Here is an 18742-nt window from a genome sequence, read left to right on the forward strand (position 1 = left end):
AGAAGGCACCAAATTGGCTACACGTAATATAGACTTTCCCCATAGGGAAGATGCTCCTTGTCAGCATTTTTCTGGACTTTTCCCAGAAAGACCATGCCCCTTTTTGAGATTGGGTGACCAGAACCACACACAATATTCCAGATTGGGGGATGCCCCCCAAGATTTATGCAAGTGCATTTCATATAGGCTCATTCAGTTTTTCAGTTGCGGCAACATGCAATTCACCCCTTATGCCAACAGAGAAGAAGACTTGAAGTTTCTGGTTTGGACCATATACTACATGCCTAGAACTCTGAACAGACCCAAGCAGGAGCCTCTGTGGATTTCAGACGTATATCTGCAATTTTTGCTCAGCCTGTATATATTTCTAAATGGCACTTTTTAATTGAGCCTGTTTATAAGAACATGAGAAGAATGCTTCCAAGACATATCTCACCCAACATTCTGTACTCACAGTGGCCAATCAAATGCTTATGGAAATCCCACAACCAGGACCTGAGGAGAACAGCACTCTCCTCACTTGTGATGCCCAGAAACAGGTATTTAAATGAATACTGCCTCCAAGAGTGGAGGCAGCATCTATCTGAATATCGCCCCCATTGTTATTGGAGATCTGATATATTCCACCTCTCCCCCAATGCATTGGGTTTTTCTGTGGCTGACAGTTCCTCATTCATGCAGACACTCAGCAAGAAATTTTAAGAAATGCTTATACTCTGACACACCCAAATTATGTTGTTGAGTTGTTGTTGTTGCTGTTGTTTGCTTCTGAACTGCCTACACCTCTAATTCTTTTGCCTCTTAGGGCTTCCCTACATTCCTCAGAAAACTGCCCTTGTTTTTCAGACCTGTGTCGAGTTTCAATCCCAGGCACACTGACAGCTTTCTGTCCCCTCATCAAACTAGACTACAAGCATTCTTTGCTTTGTGCCTAGCAGGGAGTGTTAATGAACATTCCATCGACTCAGATTTAGATGCTTCACCTATCCTAGCCCAAATGCAATGCAGACAGGGAGCAGAATGACAAAGCCTAAGCAGAGTGATGCAATTTCATCCCAAGCACAGAATTCACACACCGAAAGAATACTGAGCAGAAGTCTCAAGTGAAGACAGCAAATGATTTTGGGTGCTTGAAGGACAACGATCTGCAAGGCCTGTGAATGAGTTTAAAAGAGACATACAAAATGGAAACTACAGGTTTGAGTTAGCTACTTCCCAGTTCTTTAAAACTGCATCATTCTTTGCCATCCCTAATACCCCCAAAGTCAGTCAGTTTTATTTGTAGCTATAGCGCTGCCTTCAAGACGACCCTCCCATGCAAATCCTCTGATGTTTATTCAATAGGCACAGCTGCTATCTCAATGCTGCAGCCACGACAAAGGGAAAGCGAAGTAGGAACTGTGCATGTGAGAACCGCCCCCCCACCAACCCCCCCCAGGTGACTAAATGAATGATAATGCCAAATGCAAAATTTCTACGTCTAACCACCGCCTCTGTCAATTGCTCTCCCTGGATATTGGATTTGGAAATTAATGAACTCCTTTCATTCACAGACGCTGTTGAAACAGGGTGCTAATTGGCTGACTTGGAAGATTTATAGTTGTTGAAACTTGATTGAATGTGCTTCCCCACCCTGGGAAGTGTGTTGCTTTGCTGGGACCACTGCAGAGATGCTGCATTGCAGCACAATGCAAGTGTACGGACCACTGATTGAGTACGACTTTGGACATTGTCTTGCCATGCATGAAGAGGAAGCAGAGATTCCCTGCATCTCCTGTTCCTGCCCACCTACAGCAATGTCATATGGGAAATACGCCTTCTGCTCCCACCCATTACCTTGCCTAGGAGATATTCTAGCTTCCTATGGGGCACAGCAGGTTTATTTCCAGTATGGAGAGGACACAGTTCTGCCTCCCTCTCCCCAATATCAGCCTTATCCCTCCTGAATAATTTTTTTTCTTTTGCATATCTCAGTTGCTCTTCCTTCATGCCTGACCAGCCTGGACACCCAATTTTTCTATAGGTTCAGTATTATCTTTGCTGGTCTAACCCATGCATTAAAAATATATTTTCTTTGCCTATCCATGCACAAATGCACAAATAACTATATGCATCACACTGTCATATGCACACAGATATTGGGTAACTGCATGTTAGGATTCAAGGCAGTGTGTAAAAAAATTGTTCATTCCATGTAGCGTGGATTCATAACTGTTGAAAAAGAATTTTGTAGATTTGTTTCAGATCCTTTAAAGTCACAGCATGCATGGCACAGTGATTTTTATAAGGTGATAGTTTTATCACTGTGTATCTTTCTTTTTAAGTCTACCCCCCACCCAAATCAACGTGCATTTTTTTAAATGTTAAAAAAGAAGCATTTATATAGTGCTTTAGAATATAAAGAATGAGTCACATACATTAACTTTCAGTCCTTAGAGCAATCTTGTAATTACAGTTTACTGTTATGATCCCCACACTGTAGCCACTGAGGCTGAGATGGAGGGCTTGCCTAAAGTCATCTAGAGAAGCCATAGAAGAGGCAAAACAGAGACTTCCCAGTTCATAGCAGGGTCTCTTAGCCAGGATGTTTCATGAGCTCTTTACCATGACCCAATCCGCTGGTGATCACTTGGATCTGCAGGGACCAGCACCCTTGCACCCAAGGGCCTCACATACTTGCCTACCACTGCAGGTAGCATACAAGACAACAGATAACAGAGTGCCAGGCTCTTGCCAGAGAGATTTCCTTTCAGGGATTTTCATTCTCCACCAAGGAGGCAGGGCCTGGAAGAGGTAGATGAGGCCAGGAACTAAGGAAGGGCTCAGTTACCACCTGCCGCAGGTCTGATCAAATTGTCTCTTTCCCAGGACCTGTCCAGGGTCCTGAAAGAACTGCTCTTCCTTAATACTGTCTCATGGCCCTTTAGTGGATGCTGTATCTGCCTATCACTGTCCTCTTCTTTGCCTGCCAGTTCCAGACAATGACCTGACTTTCCCCCTGTAGAATTGCATGGGCTGATCCTTTCTCGTCCTTGTATGATGCACTAGAAATAGATCATGAGCAAACTACTGCACTGTAATTTTTCAGTATCAACATGTCTATTGAGCTTTTTATCTGTGCAATTTTCTTGATATATGCTTGTTAGACTCCACTGGAATAAAGCAATAAATCTTTATCTATTTATCGCATTAAAAGTTATTCTTGTTTTGTCAGAGGCCATTAAAACTTGTGTGTGAAACATTTGCACGTATGCAACAAATCGTATTTGACATAAAAGCTATAAATAGAAAGAGGCCAATATGACCAAATTTAAAAAGACAAATAGCACATTGACAAATGCATCAACTTGTACAATATAACAACTTATAAAACATTAAATGCTAGCTATGGAAGATTAAAACAGTTAATAATCTAAACTGGCAGACATTAGCCTAGAATTAAGGAATGTGGCACACTATGCAAATTAACATGTTCCGAAGTGTGAGCAGCAAGTCATTTGGGGCATTATGCTGCAGTATGTGTGTGTGTGTGTGTGTGTGTGTGTGTGTGTGTCCCACTTCAATGCACAAAAAATAAGCAGCCCTGTCCATAACACAAACTCTTTCTAATGCAATGTTTGTACTGACCCAAACATTAAGTAGAAGGAAGTTAGATCAACCTTTGTTTGAGACATACAATTATGGCAATCTCAGACACACGAGAATCAAAATATAGTTTGCGATTTTCATCTACCAGGTTCCTTGGGAACAAGATTCTCTGCATTCCAGACAAATATCTCATTGCCTCTCAATCCATGTAGTGCAGCACGGCCAGTTGTCAGGGTTGATGGGAGTTGTAGTCTGAACAGCCAGAGGTTCCACATGGGATGTGAATGCATGATGCAGTCACTCCCAGTACAAATAATGAAACAGAATGACTTGCCCACCAATGAGATTGCCTTTGATGTTTGAGTCAGTGATCTGGTCTTCCCTGCTTCCAATAAAGAAGCACATCTTGAGCATGCACGGTTCTTTGTGGGTTGGTTAATTCCAACTCTTGGGCACTTTAGAATTTGTGCTGGTTCACTACAGAACTTGCACTTCAAAACTGGGGTGGTGTGGTTTTCAAAACTTGAAGGGGCACTGTACTTGATGACAACAGTGGCACCGTGGTCTCCACAGTGGTGATGGAGGTCCTATTGGTGCCCGCTTGCTGTTGTTAATGGAGAATTCAAGGGGAAATGTCAGGCAACAAGAGATGCTCTCTTACAGCCAGAGGCAGTGGTGTGAAAATGAAAATTCCTCACCTGCAAGTGGTGCAATATGTTTGGGAGACCCCTTTTCGTTCAAGGATAGTTTGGAGAGGAAGTGTCCATGCAAGGCTACTTCGGGGGTGGGGGGGAGAGGGGGAAGCACTGTAGGTATCAGAAATGTGGGGAAGACTGCTCTGTTGTCATTTCATCAACATCAATTTAACATGTCAGAAGCATCAAAACTGCACCCCGCAACTTGCAAGACTAGGACTCTCCCTACTGCTACCAATCTGCAGATGTGGAGCTAGTCTGGATTTAGCCTTCCAGATGAAATGAAGGCCCAGCTTCTCACTTGTATGAATGGGAGACAAGACAGCCATTACACAATCATCTTCATTTCTTTCTAAGTGCTGGCAAATGCAAGCACCCATTCTAATTTTCTCTGTGTGGTAAAGGTAAAAGACCCCTGGATGGTTAAGTCCAGTCAAAGGCAACTAGTGGGTGTGGTGCTCATCTTGCTTTTCAGGCCGAAAGAGATGTTGTTTATCAGAATGTGGGTGGCACTGTGGTCTACACCACTGAGCCTCTTGGGCTTGCTGATCAGAAGGTCAGCAGTTCGAATCTGTGCAATGGGGTGAGCTCCTGTTGCTCTGTCCCAGCTCCTGCCAGCCTAGCAGTTCTAAAGTATATCTGTGTGATCAAAGCTGTTGGCCCATCATCGCATGAAGAAACATGAGTGCGGATCAAGCAGTACAAACATGGGAACAGCTGTGGCTCTGTACTGCCCAGTTCATGTAGCCACACATCTAACCAAATGACGAAATAGGCAGAGGATGTGTATATGCACTGATCTTCAGAATATCCTTCCAGCATTGGCCAGTTCTAATTTCTCTTTTTAGCATGAAGATGGAAAGGATCTGTTTGCTACAGTTATCTAGCACTTCATTTCAATATCCTGCAGGATGTATCTCACCCGGGATACAGTCTGTTTGTACTACTGCCTTCTGGCAGGAGATACAGAAACATCAAGTCAAGGACAAACAGACTGAAAAATAGTTTCTACCCAAGAGCTGTGGCCTTCTTAAATGCTGTAACTCGATAGTGTGACCTGGGAGTTTGATGAGTGTGGGTGTGGGTGTGGCTGGAATGTGGTTTGTTTGGTTGTTGTTGTTGTTTTGCTTTTGTTGTTTTTAAGGGATGGCATCCAATTTCGTTGCACTTGTGCAATGTTGCACTTGTGTAATGACAATAAAGAATCTATCTATCTATCTATCTATTTATTCCTGTTCCCAGCCAATACCTTGTAACAATTGGTACCCACAATCATAAGCAATAAAGCACAGAGGGAGATAAGCTACCAAAGGAACACAAAAGGAAAAACCATTTCCAACCCGATGGAATATAGGGGTCAGAGAAACACAGAACCACTCCCTGTGGCTCATAATTGTGTCCTGAAAACTTCTGATGAAAGCCAAATACGTAGCAGAATGAAAAACAAGTGAGAGCTGTCATTTTGGGGAGGAACTTTTTGAAGCTCAAATCAATTTATATTTGCTATTCAACAAAAGGCTGCACCAATGTTAGTCCTAATCAAGAGTAGACACACTGGAAATAATAGGCTTGTCTAACTGTTTGTGTCCATGGCTCCACTCTTGAGTTGAGCTTAGTTGGATACAACTCAAAACGTTCCTGCACAACAGATCCCACTTTGAAGGATGGTGTTTTCCATTGTTAAAGAGTTATTTCTAGTGTCTCTTGACATTTGGCAAGCCTACCTTCTGGCTGGTATTGTGCTATAATGGTCACAGTCTGGCCTGCGCCTTTGAGCGCTGCAGCAGCCTGCTCATGGGTAGCACCACGAAGATCGATCCCATTCACCTGCAAGGGGGTGAGGAGAAGCAAAGAAACATGAGTGCGTTCCATAGTTCAAACAAGAAGAAATGGGATTATGGACTGAAAACATGTGAAAGCAACAGGGGGCAGAAGCAGACAGATTTTCTCATCCCTCCCTCCCTCTTAGAATAGAAAGCCGCTTTGAGGACTCTCGAGTGAGGTTTTATATACATTCAAGAAATAAAAGGTCTTTTTTCACCTCTTGAGAGCCAGGAATGGTATGGTGCCAATTCTTTGTTGTTGTCAAAATTGCCCAGGCTGGCTAAAATCCAGGCCAGCTGGAGCAAGGCCTGAAATGTCCACAGAATTATGCAGCAGAAAGGGCAGCAAATTTCATTTTGGTGAGGAAAGCGGTTTGTTTGTTTGTTTGTTTGTTTGTTTGGGGTGTTTTTCTTTTGGTTAGGCATGTTTGAAGGGTGTGAGAGAGAGCATGGGAGGCAAAGCAAAAGGAACCGTGTAGGAGGAGGAATGCTAAAAACCTTTGCACCGGTGTGTGTGCGTGTCTAAGCACCCTCAAAAACAGCAGAGAGTTGTTGCAGACAAAGAACTGAGCAGCATGGGTTGATATCCGCAAAGGTCAGGGGTGGAATTAAGATAGTCTAACAATAGAGCGAGGGCAGGCCAGGAGCTACATGTAGGAGTGGGGAGCCTTTGCATGTCTGAGAACACAGTGCACGACACTGACTTTTGCAGCAGAGATTTCAAGCGGAGGCAGGAGACTACAACTAATCCAGAATGCGGCAGCTAGACGGGTGACTGGGAGCGGCTGCCAAGACCATATAACAGCCATCTTGAAAGACCTACACTGGCTCCCAGTACGTTTCCGAGCACAATTCAAAGTGTTGGTGCTGACCTTTAAAGCCCTAAACGGCCTCGGTCCAGTATACCTGAAGGAGCGTCTCCACCCCCATCGTTCTGCCCAGACACTGAGGTCCAGTGCCAAGGGCCTTCTGGCGGTTCCCTTGCTGCGAGAAGCCAAGTTACAGGGAACCAGGCAGAGGGCCTTCTCGGTAGTGGCGCCCTCCCTGTGGAATGCCCTCCCACCAGATGTCAAAGAAAAAAACAACTACCAGACTTTTAGAAGACATCTGAAGGCAGCCCTGTTTAGGGAAGCTTTTAACGTTTAATAGGTTATTGTATTTTAGTGTTTTGTTGGAAGCCGCGCAGAGTGGCTGGGGAAGCCCAGCCAGATGGGTGGGGTATAAATAATATATTATTATTATTATTATTATTATTATTATTATTATTATTATTAGCAAGCGAGAAGAGTACATGGGAGAGACAGCATGGAGCAGTGGGGTTAAGGTGCTGGATCAGGACCCAGAAGATCAGGGTTTCAAAGTGCCACTTAGCCACGAAGGTCCCTGGGTGACCTTAAGCTGCTCCACTGCCTCTCAGACTAGCCTACTTCGCAGGGTTGTTGCGACTATAAAATGGAAAGGCAGTGAATTGTGTACGCTGTGCTGAGATTTGGTGCAAAGGCGGGATGCAAAAGTGAGAAATAAGTAAACAGAAGCAAGACAAGAGGGAGGGAACTGGACATGCCTGATGCTGGACCACAAGCGAGGCTGAACGTGCTATAACGAAACCCTACCAAACTGATCAGCACTGAGGGGTTGGAGAATCACTGAGAGATGTAGGTTTGAGCTGCTGAAAGCATGATGGTGGGCGTAGGAACCCTGGCTCAGAGGAACATAATTCTCACCTTGTATTTGAGGTGAACATTGCAAGTTGCTGGTATCCTGACCTTGACCCCGTCTCCCATTGCCAACCTGCCAAGGGCTTTGAAATCTTTGTGGGGAGTCCCTTCTCTCAGCCCCACCATCCTCACAGGCACACTTGGTGGGGATATTGGAGAAGGGCCTTCTTGGTGGCTGCTCCTGAGCTTTGGAACTCCCTCCCTAGAGAAGCTAGACTGTCTCCTTCCCTGTTGTCCTTCTGTTGGCAGGTGAAGACCGTTTTATTCCCTCAGGCCTTTGGGAGCTGCCCGTTTTTTTCTTTCTTTCTTGTAGATCCAAACTACAAGAAAGAAGATTCCACCTAAACATTAGGAAGAACTTCCTGACAGTAAGAGCTGTTCGGCAGTGGAATTTGCTGCCAAGGAGTGTGGTGGAGTCTCCTTCTTTGGAGGTCTTTAAGCAGAGGCTTGACAACCACATGTCAGGAGTGCTCTGATGGTGTTTCCTGCTTGGCAGGGGGTTGGACTCGGTGGCCCTTGTGGTCTCTTCCAACTCTATGATTCTGTGATTCTGTGATTCTGTTTGTTTGTTTGTTTTTTAAAGAAAGGGATTTATTAGTGCTGTGCTGTTTTTACTATTTTTTATATTGTTTTAATTCTATTACCTTTTAGCAATTATATTTTGTACATTTTTTAGTTTTATTTTTTTTAATCATTACAATTTTCAGCAGTCAAAAATTAAAACATTTGGCTTTCCTTCCGCCTTTCCATAGCTTCTTTCTATTTATCTTTCAGCACTGCATATTCTAATCACCCCATATCTTCTCTTTCCACATTTCTACATATTTCATACTGCTGAATTTATTCTAAAGCTGCTAACATTTTAACCTGTTTACAATAATTCTTCATATGCTCTACAAACTTCATACGCTCTACATTCCTCTTTAAATACTGTTTTATCTTGCTCTCTTGTTCTGTTGGTTAGACTTGCCAACTCTGCATTCTTCCCTCATTTGGGCTTCTCCTTCCCTCCACCTTTGAGCATATAAAATTCAAGCTGCAGTTGTTGCACAGAGAAATAAATTCTTATAATTCTTGGGAACATCTGACTCCATTATTCCTAAGAGAAACGCCTCTGGTCTTTTTTGGGAATGAACTTTTGAACATATTTTTGCATTGTTTTAATTAGCATAAGCCCCACTGAGTCCCAGTCTGCGAAACAGGTGGGATATAAATAAATATAAGAATATTAATAGCAGACCCGAGGAATCACAAACTTTGGCAGCATCTCCAGCGAGATGCAAAAGAGCATGTTGGGAAGATCAGATAATGAATTGATTTTTGCTTTTAAGGGTATATGGGAAATAGAGGAAAATATTGTGGAGTCTCAGCCTAATTAGCTAACAATTTTGAACCTGATCCCACCAATATTATTTGTGTACAGTATAGTATCACATAGTATTAAGATTTTGGGTTTTTCTTGACTTCAGTTATCTAACTCCTACGAGTTTCTCAAAAGTAGAATGTTTGGGAATGTATTTATAACCTCCCCGGAACAAATCATACAATGTGTACAAGTATCCTCAATGTGAACAGCTTCCATTGCTGAACAGAAAATCCTGCTACTGCTCAGATTTCCATTCAACCAATTTATTACCTGCTGTAATACCCAAACTAATACAAATCCTGTGCTGCCACCTGGTGGAGTTTGCAGGGAAGCTATTAATGAGCGGAATGAAAGCCTGTATGCAGTTTAGTGAACCACAGGCGTGTTCATGTCCCAGTGCTCTGCAGGTTTTTGCTTTGAAGGTGCAGCCCATAATAAGGGTATGGAAAGTCAATAGACTTTGCTAGATTATTATATGGGGCTGTGTGGATCTCATCTTCCCCAAGAAACTGGCCCCTGAAGAGCCACCGCTTGTCAGAAAAGGCAAGAAGAAACCAAGAACGGCCATTCCAGATCAGATCGAAAGGACCCATCTAGTCCAGCATCTTACAGCAGCCAATCAGATGCCTACAGTAAACCTGCAAGCAGGAGATGTGATTCCCCCCCAAAACTCCCCCTGATAGTTGAACAAAGCTAGATGAGCAATTTCTCTGACCTGCTACAAAAGCTGCTTCCTATGCCCCGAAGGACAACTTTACTTTCTCCCACAACTAATTGATTAGCAGAATTTGTATGCTGCTTGATTGGAGAAACAACAACCTTAATTTAAGCAGCTTACAAAAACATAAAACAAAAACCTTGAAATAGAAAGCAGCTAAAAACAGGCATGTAAAAGCATTCGAAAGATGACTAAAAATAAAAAAGAGCTAATAGGAGGTACAGCAGCCACAAAATTAAAAGACGCCTGCTACTTGGGAGAAAAGCAAAGACAAACCTAGACAGCATCTTAAAAAGCAGAGACATCACCTTGCCAACAAAGGTCCGTATAGTTAAAGCTATGGGTTTCCCAATAGTGATGTATGGAAGTGAGAGCTGGACCATAAAGAAGGCTGGTCGCCGAAGAATTGATGCTTTTGAACTATAGTGCTGGAGGAGACTCTTGAGAGTCCCATGGACGGCAAGAAGATCAAACCTCTCCATTCTTAAGGAAATAAACCCTCAGTGTTCACTGGAAGGACAGATCGTGAAGCTGAGGCTCCAATACTTTGGCCACCTCATGAGAAGAGAAGACTCCCTGGAAAAGACCCTGGTGCTGGGAAAGATGGAGGGCACAAGGAGAAGGGGACAACAGACAACAAGATGGTTGGACAGTGTTCTTAAAGCTACTAACATGAGTTTGACCAAACTGCGGGAGGCAGTGGAAGACAGGAGTGCCTGGCGTGCTCTGGTTCATGGGGTCACGAAGAGTCGGACATGACTAAACGACTAAACAGCAGCAACAACAACAGGAGATAACTTCTACACATATAACTTCAACATAGAACCAAAAAGGTACTTGTTGGATGTCAAGTGGCAGGGAGTTCCAAAGTGTAGGTGCTGCCACACTAAATGATTTGCTTCTTACATATCTCAATGACTTGAAGGACTAGAAAGGATGTGTGGAACTGGTATTGTGTTGGCAGTTCTGCAGATCGAAGCAGTCCAGTGGACATTTCTCTCTCCTTCCCCCTCTACCCTCCTTCCTCCCAGTCCACCAGGCAGCCAGGGAAGAAATTAATCACTGTTGCTGCAGGTCTAATCTGATCTTTTGCAGAAGCCTTTTGAAATTAGGGCAAGGGACACGTGGAATTATGTTTAGGGCTATAGATCACCCATTTCTGGTCCCCTGAATTTCAAAGGTCACACACGTACTCAGCCAAGCAATTTAGCTCTGGTGCTGTGACCTCTAGCACCCCCACAATTGAAATAACTAGATATGTTTTTACTGGACTAGCCACTTCATATTGCAGACTGGGTGTCGGCGGCATGTTTGAATACGTCCCCATCACATATTTATTCATGAAAAGATAGCATTTTCAATGAGAACTGGCTTTCTCCCTGCAAACTACTGAAAGCTGAAAGACAGGTACTTCTCAGATTTTCTTTTTTTTTCTTTCCAGCTCTGGTTGAAGACTTTCTTCTTTCAACAAACCCTCCACGTGGACATTTTTTTTTGATATCCTAGCCAGTATCTGTATTTATCTGAAATGGCATTTTATAGAGGCAACTGTTTAGAGGCGACATGGCTTTTTACTGTGTGGTGAAATGGCTTTAAGATGCTTCACAGGAAGTGAAGCACATAGGAAAGAAATAAGAACAATACGTCTCTGATGACTGGAGGGTCGCAGCAATGGGTGGTATTCAGCTACGTCTTACTCAGAGTAGACGCATTGAAATCAATTGACTCAATTTATTCATGTTCATTGATCTCAGTGGGTTTGTTCTGAGTAAAACTTAGTTGACTACAACCCCCTGCATCTCTATTGGCTGGGTCTTTCCTACCTTTCTACTTCTTAAGTATTTTGGCAAGCAAACCTAAGTTGTTGTTGGTTTTTTTGTGTGTTTTTTGTGTGTGTGTTTGTTTTTGCTGAAATCTAACCACCAGTGGCCTTGCTTCAGTAAATTGCTTAGTGATAACTGCCTTGCAGAGACTTCACCTTGCCAACAAAGGTCCGTATAGTTAAAGCCATGGTTTTCCCAGTAGTGATGTATGGAAGTGAGAGCTGGACCATAAAGAAGGCTGATCGCCAAAGAATTGATGCTTTTGCATTATGGTGCTGGAGGAGACTCTTGAGAGTCCCAGATATGCAAGAAGATCAAACCTATCCATTCTTAAGGAAATCAGCCCTGAGTGCCCACTGGAAGGACAGATCCTGAAGCTGAGGCTCAAATACTTTGGCCACCTCATGAGAAGAGAAGACTCCCTGGAAAAGACCCTGATGTTGGGAAAGATGGAGAGCACAAGGAGAAGGGGACGACAGAGGACGAGATGGTTGGACAGTGTGCTCGAAGCGACCAGCATGAGTTTGACCAAACTGCGGGAGGCAGTGGAAGACAGGAGTGCCTGGCGTGCTCTGGTCCAGGGGGTCACGAAGAGTCGGACACGACTAAACGACTAAACAATAACAACAACAACTGCCTTGGAAAAGACTTGAACAACATCCCCCCCCTTATTTTTTTACTTGGGATGGATATGGAAGGATGCATTTATTGTTGCTATTTGTGCTTGATTAACTTAAACTCTGCTCCATTCCAAATTCGCTGGAGGAAATACACAAAGCCTAATTGGATGATTGCTTCTCTTCCATTTGACTGATGAAACACAAAGCACTGGGTGTTGTTGTTGTTGTTTTTTGTTTGTTTTTTGCATGCCAAGATTATGCCAAGCAGCTTATTTGTCTCTTGCAGAGAATGCAGCTAAAATTCCTTGGCACCGGACCAGAGGTGACTGCAGGCAATGATGACTCTGCACTTCAAGACTGCTGCTGTGGCCTAAGCTTACTGGGTGCCAGTCAAGTTCCACTCCAGTCTGTTATCTTTGTCCCCGAGATATTGATGACGTAGGAACCTTCGGCCCTGCAGACATTGCTGGACTCCAGCTTCCAGCATCCCTGACTATCATTCATGCTGGCTGGAGCTGATGAGATTTGCAGTCTGACAATATCTGGAGGGCAAAGGTCCTCCAGGCCTCCCTGAAAAATTGCAAGGGGCTGGACCAGATGACACTTTGCCTCCATCCTTGATCATAAGATCAGCTCCAAGGCATTTTTTCATGGTGGTCTCATGTCTATCAAACTCTCTCTCTTGAAATGTTTGACACGGATGTTGATGATGAAACCAGCTCCTATCAGGATAGCATTGACCTGAGTTTTGTTTCGGGGGGCAGATTGCGAGCAGAAATTGAGAACCAGCTTTGGGATCTCTGGAAATGTGTGTTCATTTAACTCTGCACATTCCTTAGAGAAGCATTATTTCCAAATTCCACGCTATCAGTGTAAAAAGGAAAGGGCAATTATGGTAATGTCACAGGTGCTAAATGCACAAAACGTATCCAAAGGCTTACAAAGCTTTTATAATAATAATAATAAAAATATAAATAAATAAATTTTTATTTATACCCTGCCCTCCCCGGCCAAGACAGGGCTAGGGCGGCTAACACCGAATATAAATACAGTAAAAACATTTTTAAAAAGAAAAAACAAACCCAAACAAACAGTTGATTGAAATATAAATTAGACTACAGTTTAAAATGCAGCTTAACATGCAGCCTCGTTTTAGTGGTAGCCTGTAGATCAAAGCCGTAAGGGGAGAAAACGTCAAATATTCACTGGGGCCAAGTATCCATGCTGGTCCTACATGGGCCAGCAATAAGAGGTGAGCGAAAATTTATATACAAAATCCCATATAAGGGGTTCCATCAAATAAAATAAAATAAAATAAAAATGGGGGGGGGGAGGGTTAGACTGAGTCCAACCCAAAGGCCAGGCAGAACAGCTCTGTCTTGCAGGCCCTGATCTCCTGCAGTAGGATGTTCCACCAGGTCGGGGCCAGAGCTGAAAAGGCCCTGGCCCTGGCTGAGGCCAATCTAACCTTCTTATGTGCATATAGATATATAATCCATTGCAAATTTGGAAAATAAATTGAAGAGCTGTAGTCCAATTCATTAAGAACAGAGAGATAACAAGCTCTGCATGGCTCATCTGAGAGTGTGCCTGGGGTGTATGCCATGCTCATTCATACCCACTAGATGGCAGACTTGATCTGAAGAAGAAGAAAAAGAGGAGGAGGAGGAGGAGGAGGAGTTTGGACTTGATATCCCGCTTTATCACTACCCAAAGGAGTCTCAAAGCAGCTAACATTCTCCTTTCCCTTCCTCCCCCACAACAAACACTCTGTAAGGTGTGTGAGGCTGAGAGACTTCAGAGAAGTGTGACTGGCCCAAGGTCACCCAGCAGCTGCATGTGGAGGAGCGGGGAAGTGAACCCAGTTCACCAGATTACGAGTCCCCCGCTCTTATGCACTGCACCACGCTGGCTCTCTTAAAGCAAATAAAAATAAAAATAAATAACTAAAGACATCAATAAAACTTGGTTCTTTGCTCTCTAGGGGGAAAGGGGGAACTGAATGTCAACCTGAGTTCCCTCCTGCAATGAACTGTTTTGGGTTCTCAGCATGTGATGGAAAAGTAGGCAAGGAATGTTGAGACAGGCAGGACTCAACAGGATCAGAGAAGATGCCTCTCTGTCTCCCTGCCTGCCCTGATTTGCAGAGGCCATATCTCAGTGCCTGAGCATCTGCCTTGCACAAGAAGATCCTAGGTTCAATCTCTAGCATCTTCAGGTAGAGTTGGGAACAACTTCTGAAACCATGGAGAGCCACTGCCTGTCCAATGTAGACAGTGTCGATAAACCAACAGTCTTTTAGCTATGATGCTAAAAGGCAGGATTGCAGATAGACCAAGGAGAGATATTGCCAACACAGACCCTGTTTGCTGGACCAGGAACTGGAGGAGTGATCAAATCTCTCCTTCTCTTGACCCTCGGTGGCTGTTGGAGTAGAACAGCCTATCATAGTGACAGATTTTGCTGGTAACCAAAGCATCATTTGGGAACCTAGGAAGTTGTGCTCCATCTAAGAGCAATTGGTCATCTAGCTCACAGTGTATGGCTTGTGCCAGTGTTTCCCAAACTTGCGTTTTCAAATGTTTTTGGACTACAACTCCTATCATCCCTAACTAGCAAGACCAGTGGTGAGGATGATGGGTGTTGTAGTCCAAAAAATAGCTAGAGACCCAAGTTTGGGAAACACTGGTCTACACTAACTAAAAATTAATTCTGTGCATAGGAAATACTTACAGATAAAATTTGGTCTCCCCTCTGAAGCTCTCCACTGAGGTCGGCTGGCCCACCCGCTAGGATGAAGGATACAAAAATGCCTTCGCCGTCTTCTCCGCCTACGATGTTGAACCCAAGCCCCGTTGACCCCTTGTGCAGGACAACTTTGCGAGGTTCTCTGTGGAAAGAAAAGGACATTGCTCATTCATTTAAGAGACCTGGATTCAGGACCAGCCCACCTATGAGGCAAGGTGAGAAGACCGCTTCGGGCAGAAGGGTCCACCAGGACAGCTGATCCCAATGTTGATCTTTCTCGACCCCTGCCCATTTGTTCCTGATGTAGATATTCCCTGACCTCTTCTTCCCTTGTGGGGTGGGAGAGGGACCATTTTAAAGCCAGCCTCAGGTGCCAAAATGTCTTGGGCTGCCTGGATTGTATATGTCTCCTTTTGAGTAGTTCCTTTCCATTTCCTTCCATAATAACAAGTGCTAGATGGACCATTGTGTTTGATTCAGTACAAGGCAGCTTACTGTGCTGATGCCATATCCTTTTTTTCTTCACTTTCTCTTCCCTCAGCTATCTCTTTGTGTTTTATACATTTTTAACATATTAACATTCATACAACAGAACTTCTCCTCTTATACAATATTTTTTGGACTTCCGTCAACACCTCTGATGATTTTCCGTTCTTATCACGTATTATGCATTTCTTAATTTCATATTACCTTTAATTATCTTTAACTAATAATTCTCCTCATTGTCTTTTTTGCAATATTTCAAATAATTCACCTTACAAAACTACTTGCTAACCTACTAACGTAATCTGTTCATCACAGTTACTTTTCAAACAGTCCGTAAATTTACTCCAGTCTTCTGAGAATCTCTGGTCCCGCAGGTTTCGAATCCTTCCTGTTACTTTATCTAATTCTGCATAGTCCATCAATTTCATCCTCCATTCTTACTATTGCCTTATCCTAATATCGTATTGACCAATGAGATACTTCCCTTTTTGTTGACATAGGCAAGCATACATAGACATGTGCCAATGTAAATCAGCAGCAACTGGGAATCCAATAGAATCGCAACTACACGGCTTAGGTCCAAGTTATCTGAAATACCATATCTCCTCATGTGTACCTGCCTGGATTTTGAGATCTTTGGAAGAGGGTCTTTCTCCCGCTTGGTGGGGATGTGGGAGAGGTCTTCACTTGCACTTGTGGCACAGTCACAGTTCGAAACTCTGCCACTCAGTTCTGCTGAGACCTTTCGTTAAATAGAATGGACTGCTATCAAATACATTTCCTGCATCCGGCCAGTAGATGGAGCTGGCAGTCCAGTTTCTGAGCACCCACAGTTCTTGCCCATCCATAGTTAAACACATTTCATTCCTCTTTCTCTCTCTTCCCCCTACCTGCTTTCCTCTATTTTTATTTCTCACCATGCTCCAGGGATTTTGGAGCAACAAAGATGAGATTCTTCAGAAGCTGCAGGCATGTGTAGCATCCAACATTGGTCATATAATGTTTTTTTTTTGGTTTGTTTTAGGTGCAGACCAGAGGAAAGTAGGAATAGATGCTACCCACCAGAGAAGGGAGCTAAAATTGTTGCTACAAAGAGACCAGTCCACTGATAAGTTCTCCTGAGCAAGACCCACTGAAATGGCGCCAGAAGTATAAATGGGGATTGCACTGAATAAGTTCCCAATAGATCGGGTGCCACTCCCCCCAAAATAGCCCAAACAGGAAAAGGTAATCTCTGTTGAGCAGTCTTCCTCAACCTGGTTGTTGGCATCCATCTGTCTGAAGAGATAACGGAATGTGCACCTGGGGTTGAAGTCACAGCGCCTGCTGTGGCTGCAGAGACTGGTAACTCACAACTGCTGCCTCCTGCATTGTTCGATGCTTTTGAATTATGGTGCTGGAGGAGACTCTTGAGAGTCCCATGGACTGCAAGAAGATCAAACCTATCCATTCTGAAGGAAATCAGCCCTGAGTGCTCACTGGAAGGACAGATCCTGAAGCTGAAGCTCCAATATTTTGGCCACCTCATGAGAAGAGAAGACTCCCTGGAAAAGACCCTGATGTTGGGAAAGATGGAGGGCACAAGGAGAAGGGGATGACAGAGGACGAGATGGTTGGAGAGTGTTCTCGAAGCTACCAGCATGAGTTTGACCAAGCTGTGGGAGGCAGTGGAAGACAGAAGTGCCTGGCGTGCTCTGGTCCATGGGGTCACAAAGAGTCGGACACGACTAAACGACTAAACAACAACAAAGCAGCACCAAAGTGACCTCATGGGCGCAAGCTTGGGTAGTGTGTATGGAGGTCCTGGGCTGTAACAAGACTCCACTCTCGACCTCGCTGATGTGATCCAAAGGAAAGCAGAGCAATACATTTGGCAACATTTGCCCAAAAGAGTCGTACGACACACCATCCAACCGTCTTAAGAACTCCACTCTGGTTCTGTGTAGGCTTTACTCTTGAGCCTCTTCTTCTCCTGAAGCCCTGCAAGACTGTTGGCCATGTAGGCTGGGGCTTATGGGAGTTGTAAACCAAGACATATGGAGGATAGGCTATTGGGAAAAGTCCCTGCACACCATGAACTCAGTGAAGGCTGGTCCATTAGGGTGACTGGGGAGCTAACCCACTAACCTCAGTTTGCCCTCAGCCAGCTCCCACCAGCTTCCTCCTGAGTCTCAGGTTTGCCCTTGCAGAGCTCAGCATGGAGGAGGATGGAGTCAGAACTGGAATTAGTTGGCTCTGCCTGTCATTGGCTGACTCTGTCATGGGCTCCAGCTCTGCCTTTTTTGGACTTCCTTGCCTTCCACCCAAACGGTCCCAATAGGCAGCAGCCATCTCTGCATGTCATGTACTCTGATAAAAGCCTTGGTGAGCTATCAACACAGAGAAGTCAGATGGGGATAGGATACACCTGGTTCCTCGAGGACATTCTCCGGCTCCCCCAGCAGTACATTTTTTTTCCAAACACAGCAACTCCGTGAAGAAAAGAGGAGCTCAGTTTGGACATGGAGGTGAGCAAAACTTAAGATAAAGTCCGTCTTTAGGCACCTTGCATGACTTCAGGGCTATCTAGTGCGGCCAAACTGGAATGAATGAAGCTAAGTTAGTCATGCCCATTAGTTTCAACAGTTCTGCTCTGAATAAGACTGGCATTGAATACAGTCTATAGGACTTCCGGGATAGCGCGAACGGGTAATGGCGGATTCCCTCCGAGCTCTGGAGGGAATCGGCTCCGCTAAGGACGGGTCTTGCCGTGCCGGCGACACGGGGACCCTCAGAAACCGCAGGCGCTGAAGCCTGCGGACATGGAGACTCGGTGGGCACCTTAAGCGCCCTCCCCGACCCGCGAAGAGCCTTTTTAAAGGCTACGGAGGGGACCGGAGAGTGGCGTGGAGCTGAGAGTCGATCGCTGCCTTGGCGGAGCGAAGCCGCGAGCCATGACCGGAGAGCGCTATCTTTCTTCCTGAAATTTGGACTGAAAAAACAACTCGTGAGTAGAAGGAAATTTTGGCACTAAAAGTTTTATCATTGAATTTGAGTACGAGCGGGGGATGTGTTAAAAAGGAAGTCCACACTCCCCCCCCCACCAAAAGACTTAAAGTAAGGAGAGGAGCACTAAGTCGGAAAGACTCTGGTGTTGAAAGGAAAAAGAACACTTTCA

The 18742-nt window shown here is 44.4% G+C and overlaps 1 protein-coding gene across 1 annotated transcript in view; it reads right to left on the bottom strand.

Moving 5' to 3' along the window:
• Positions 1 to 18742, bottom strand: part of DLG2 (discs large MAGUK scaffold protein 2) — an 880772-nt gene that overhangs the window by 148470 nt on the left and 713560 nt on the right. Inside the window, exons 18-19 of the mRNA XM_081859540.1 lie at positions 15085 to 15241; positions 6008 to 6110 (exon numbers count right to left, since the gene is read on the bottom strand). Of these exons, the coding sequence (XP_081715666.1) occupies positions 6008 to 6110; positions 15085 to 15241 (260 nt within the window). The remainder of the gene's footprint in view (positions 1 to 6007; positions 6111 to 15084; positions 15242 to 18742) is intronic.

The sequence above is a fragment of the Podarcis erhardii genome, assembly GCF_964252035.2.
Source record: "Podarcis erhardii genome assembly, chromosome: 4".
Classification (NCBI taxonomy): Eukaryota; Metazoa; Chordata; class Lepidosauria; order Squamata; family Lacertidae; genus Podarcis; species Podarcis erhardii.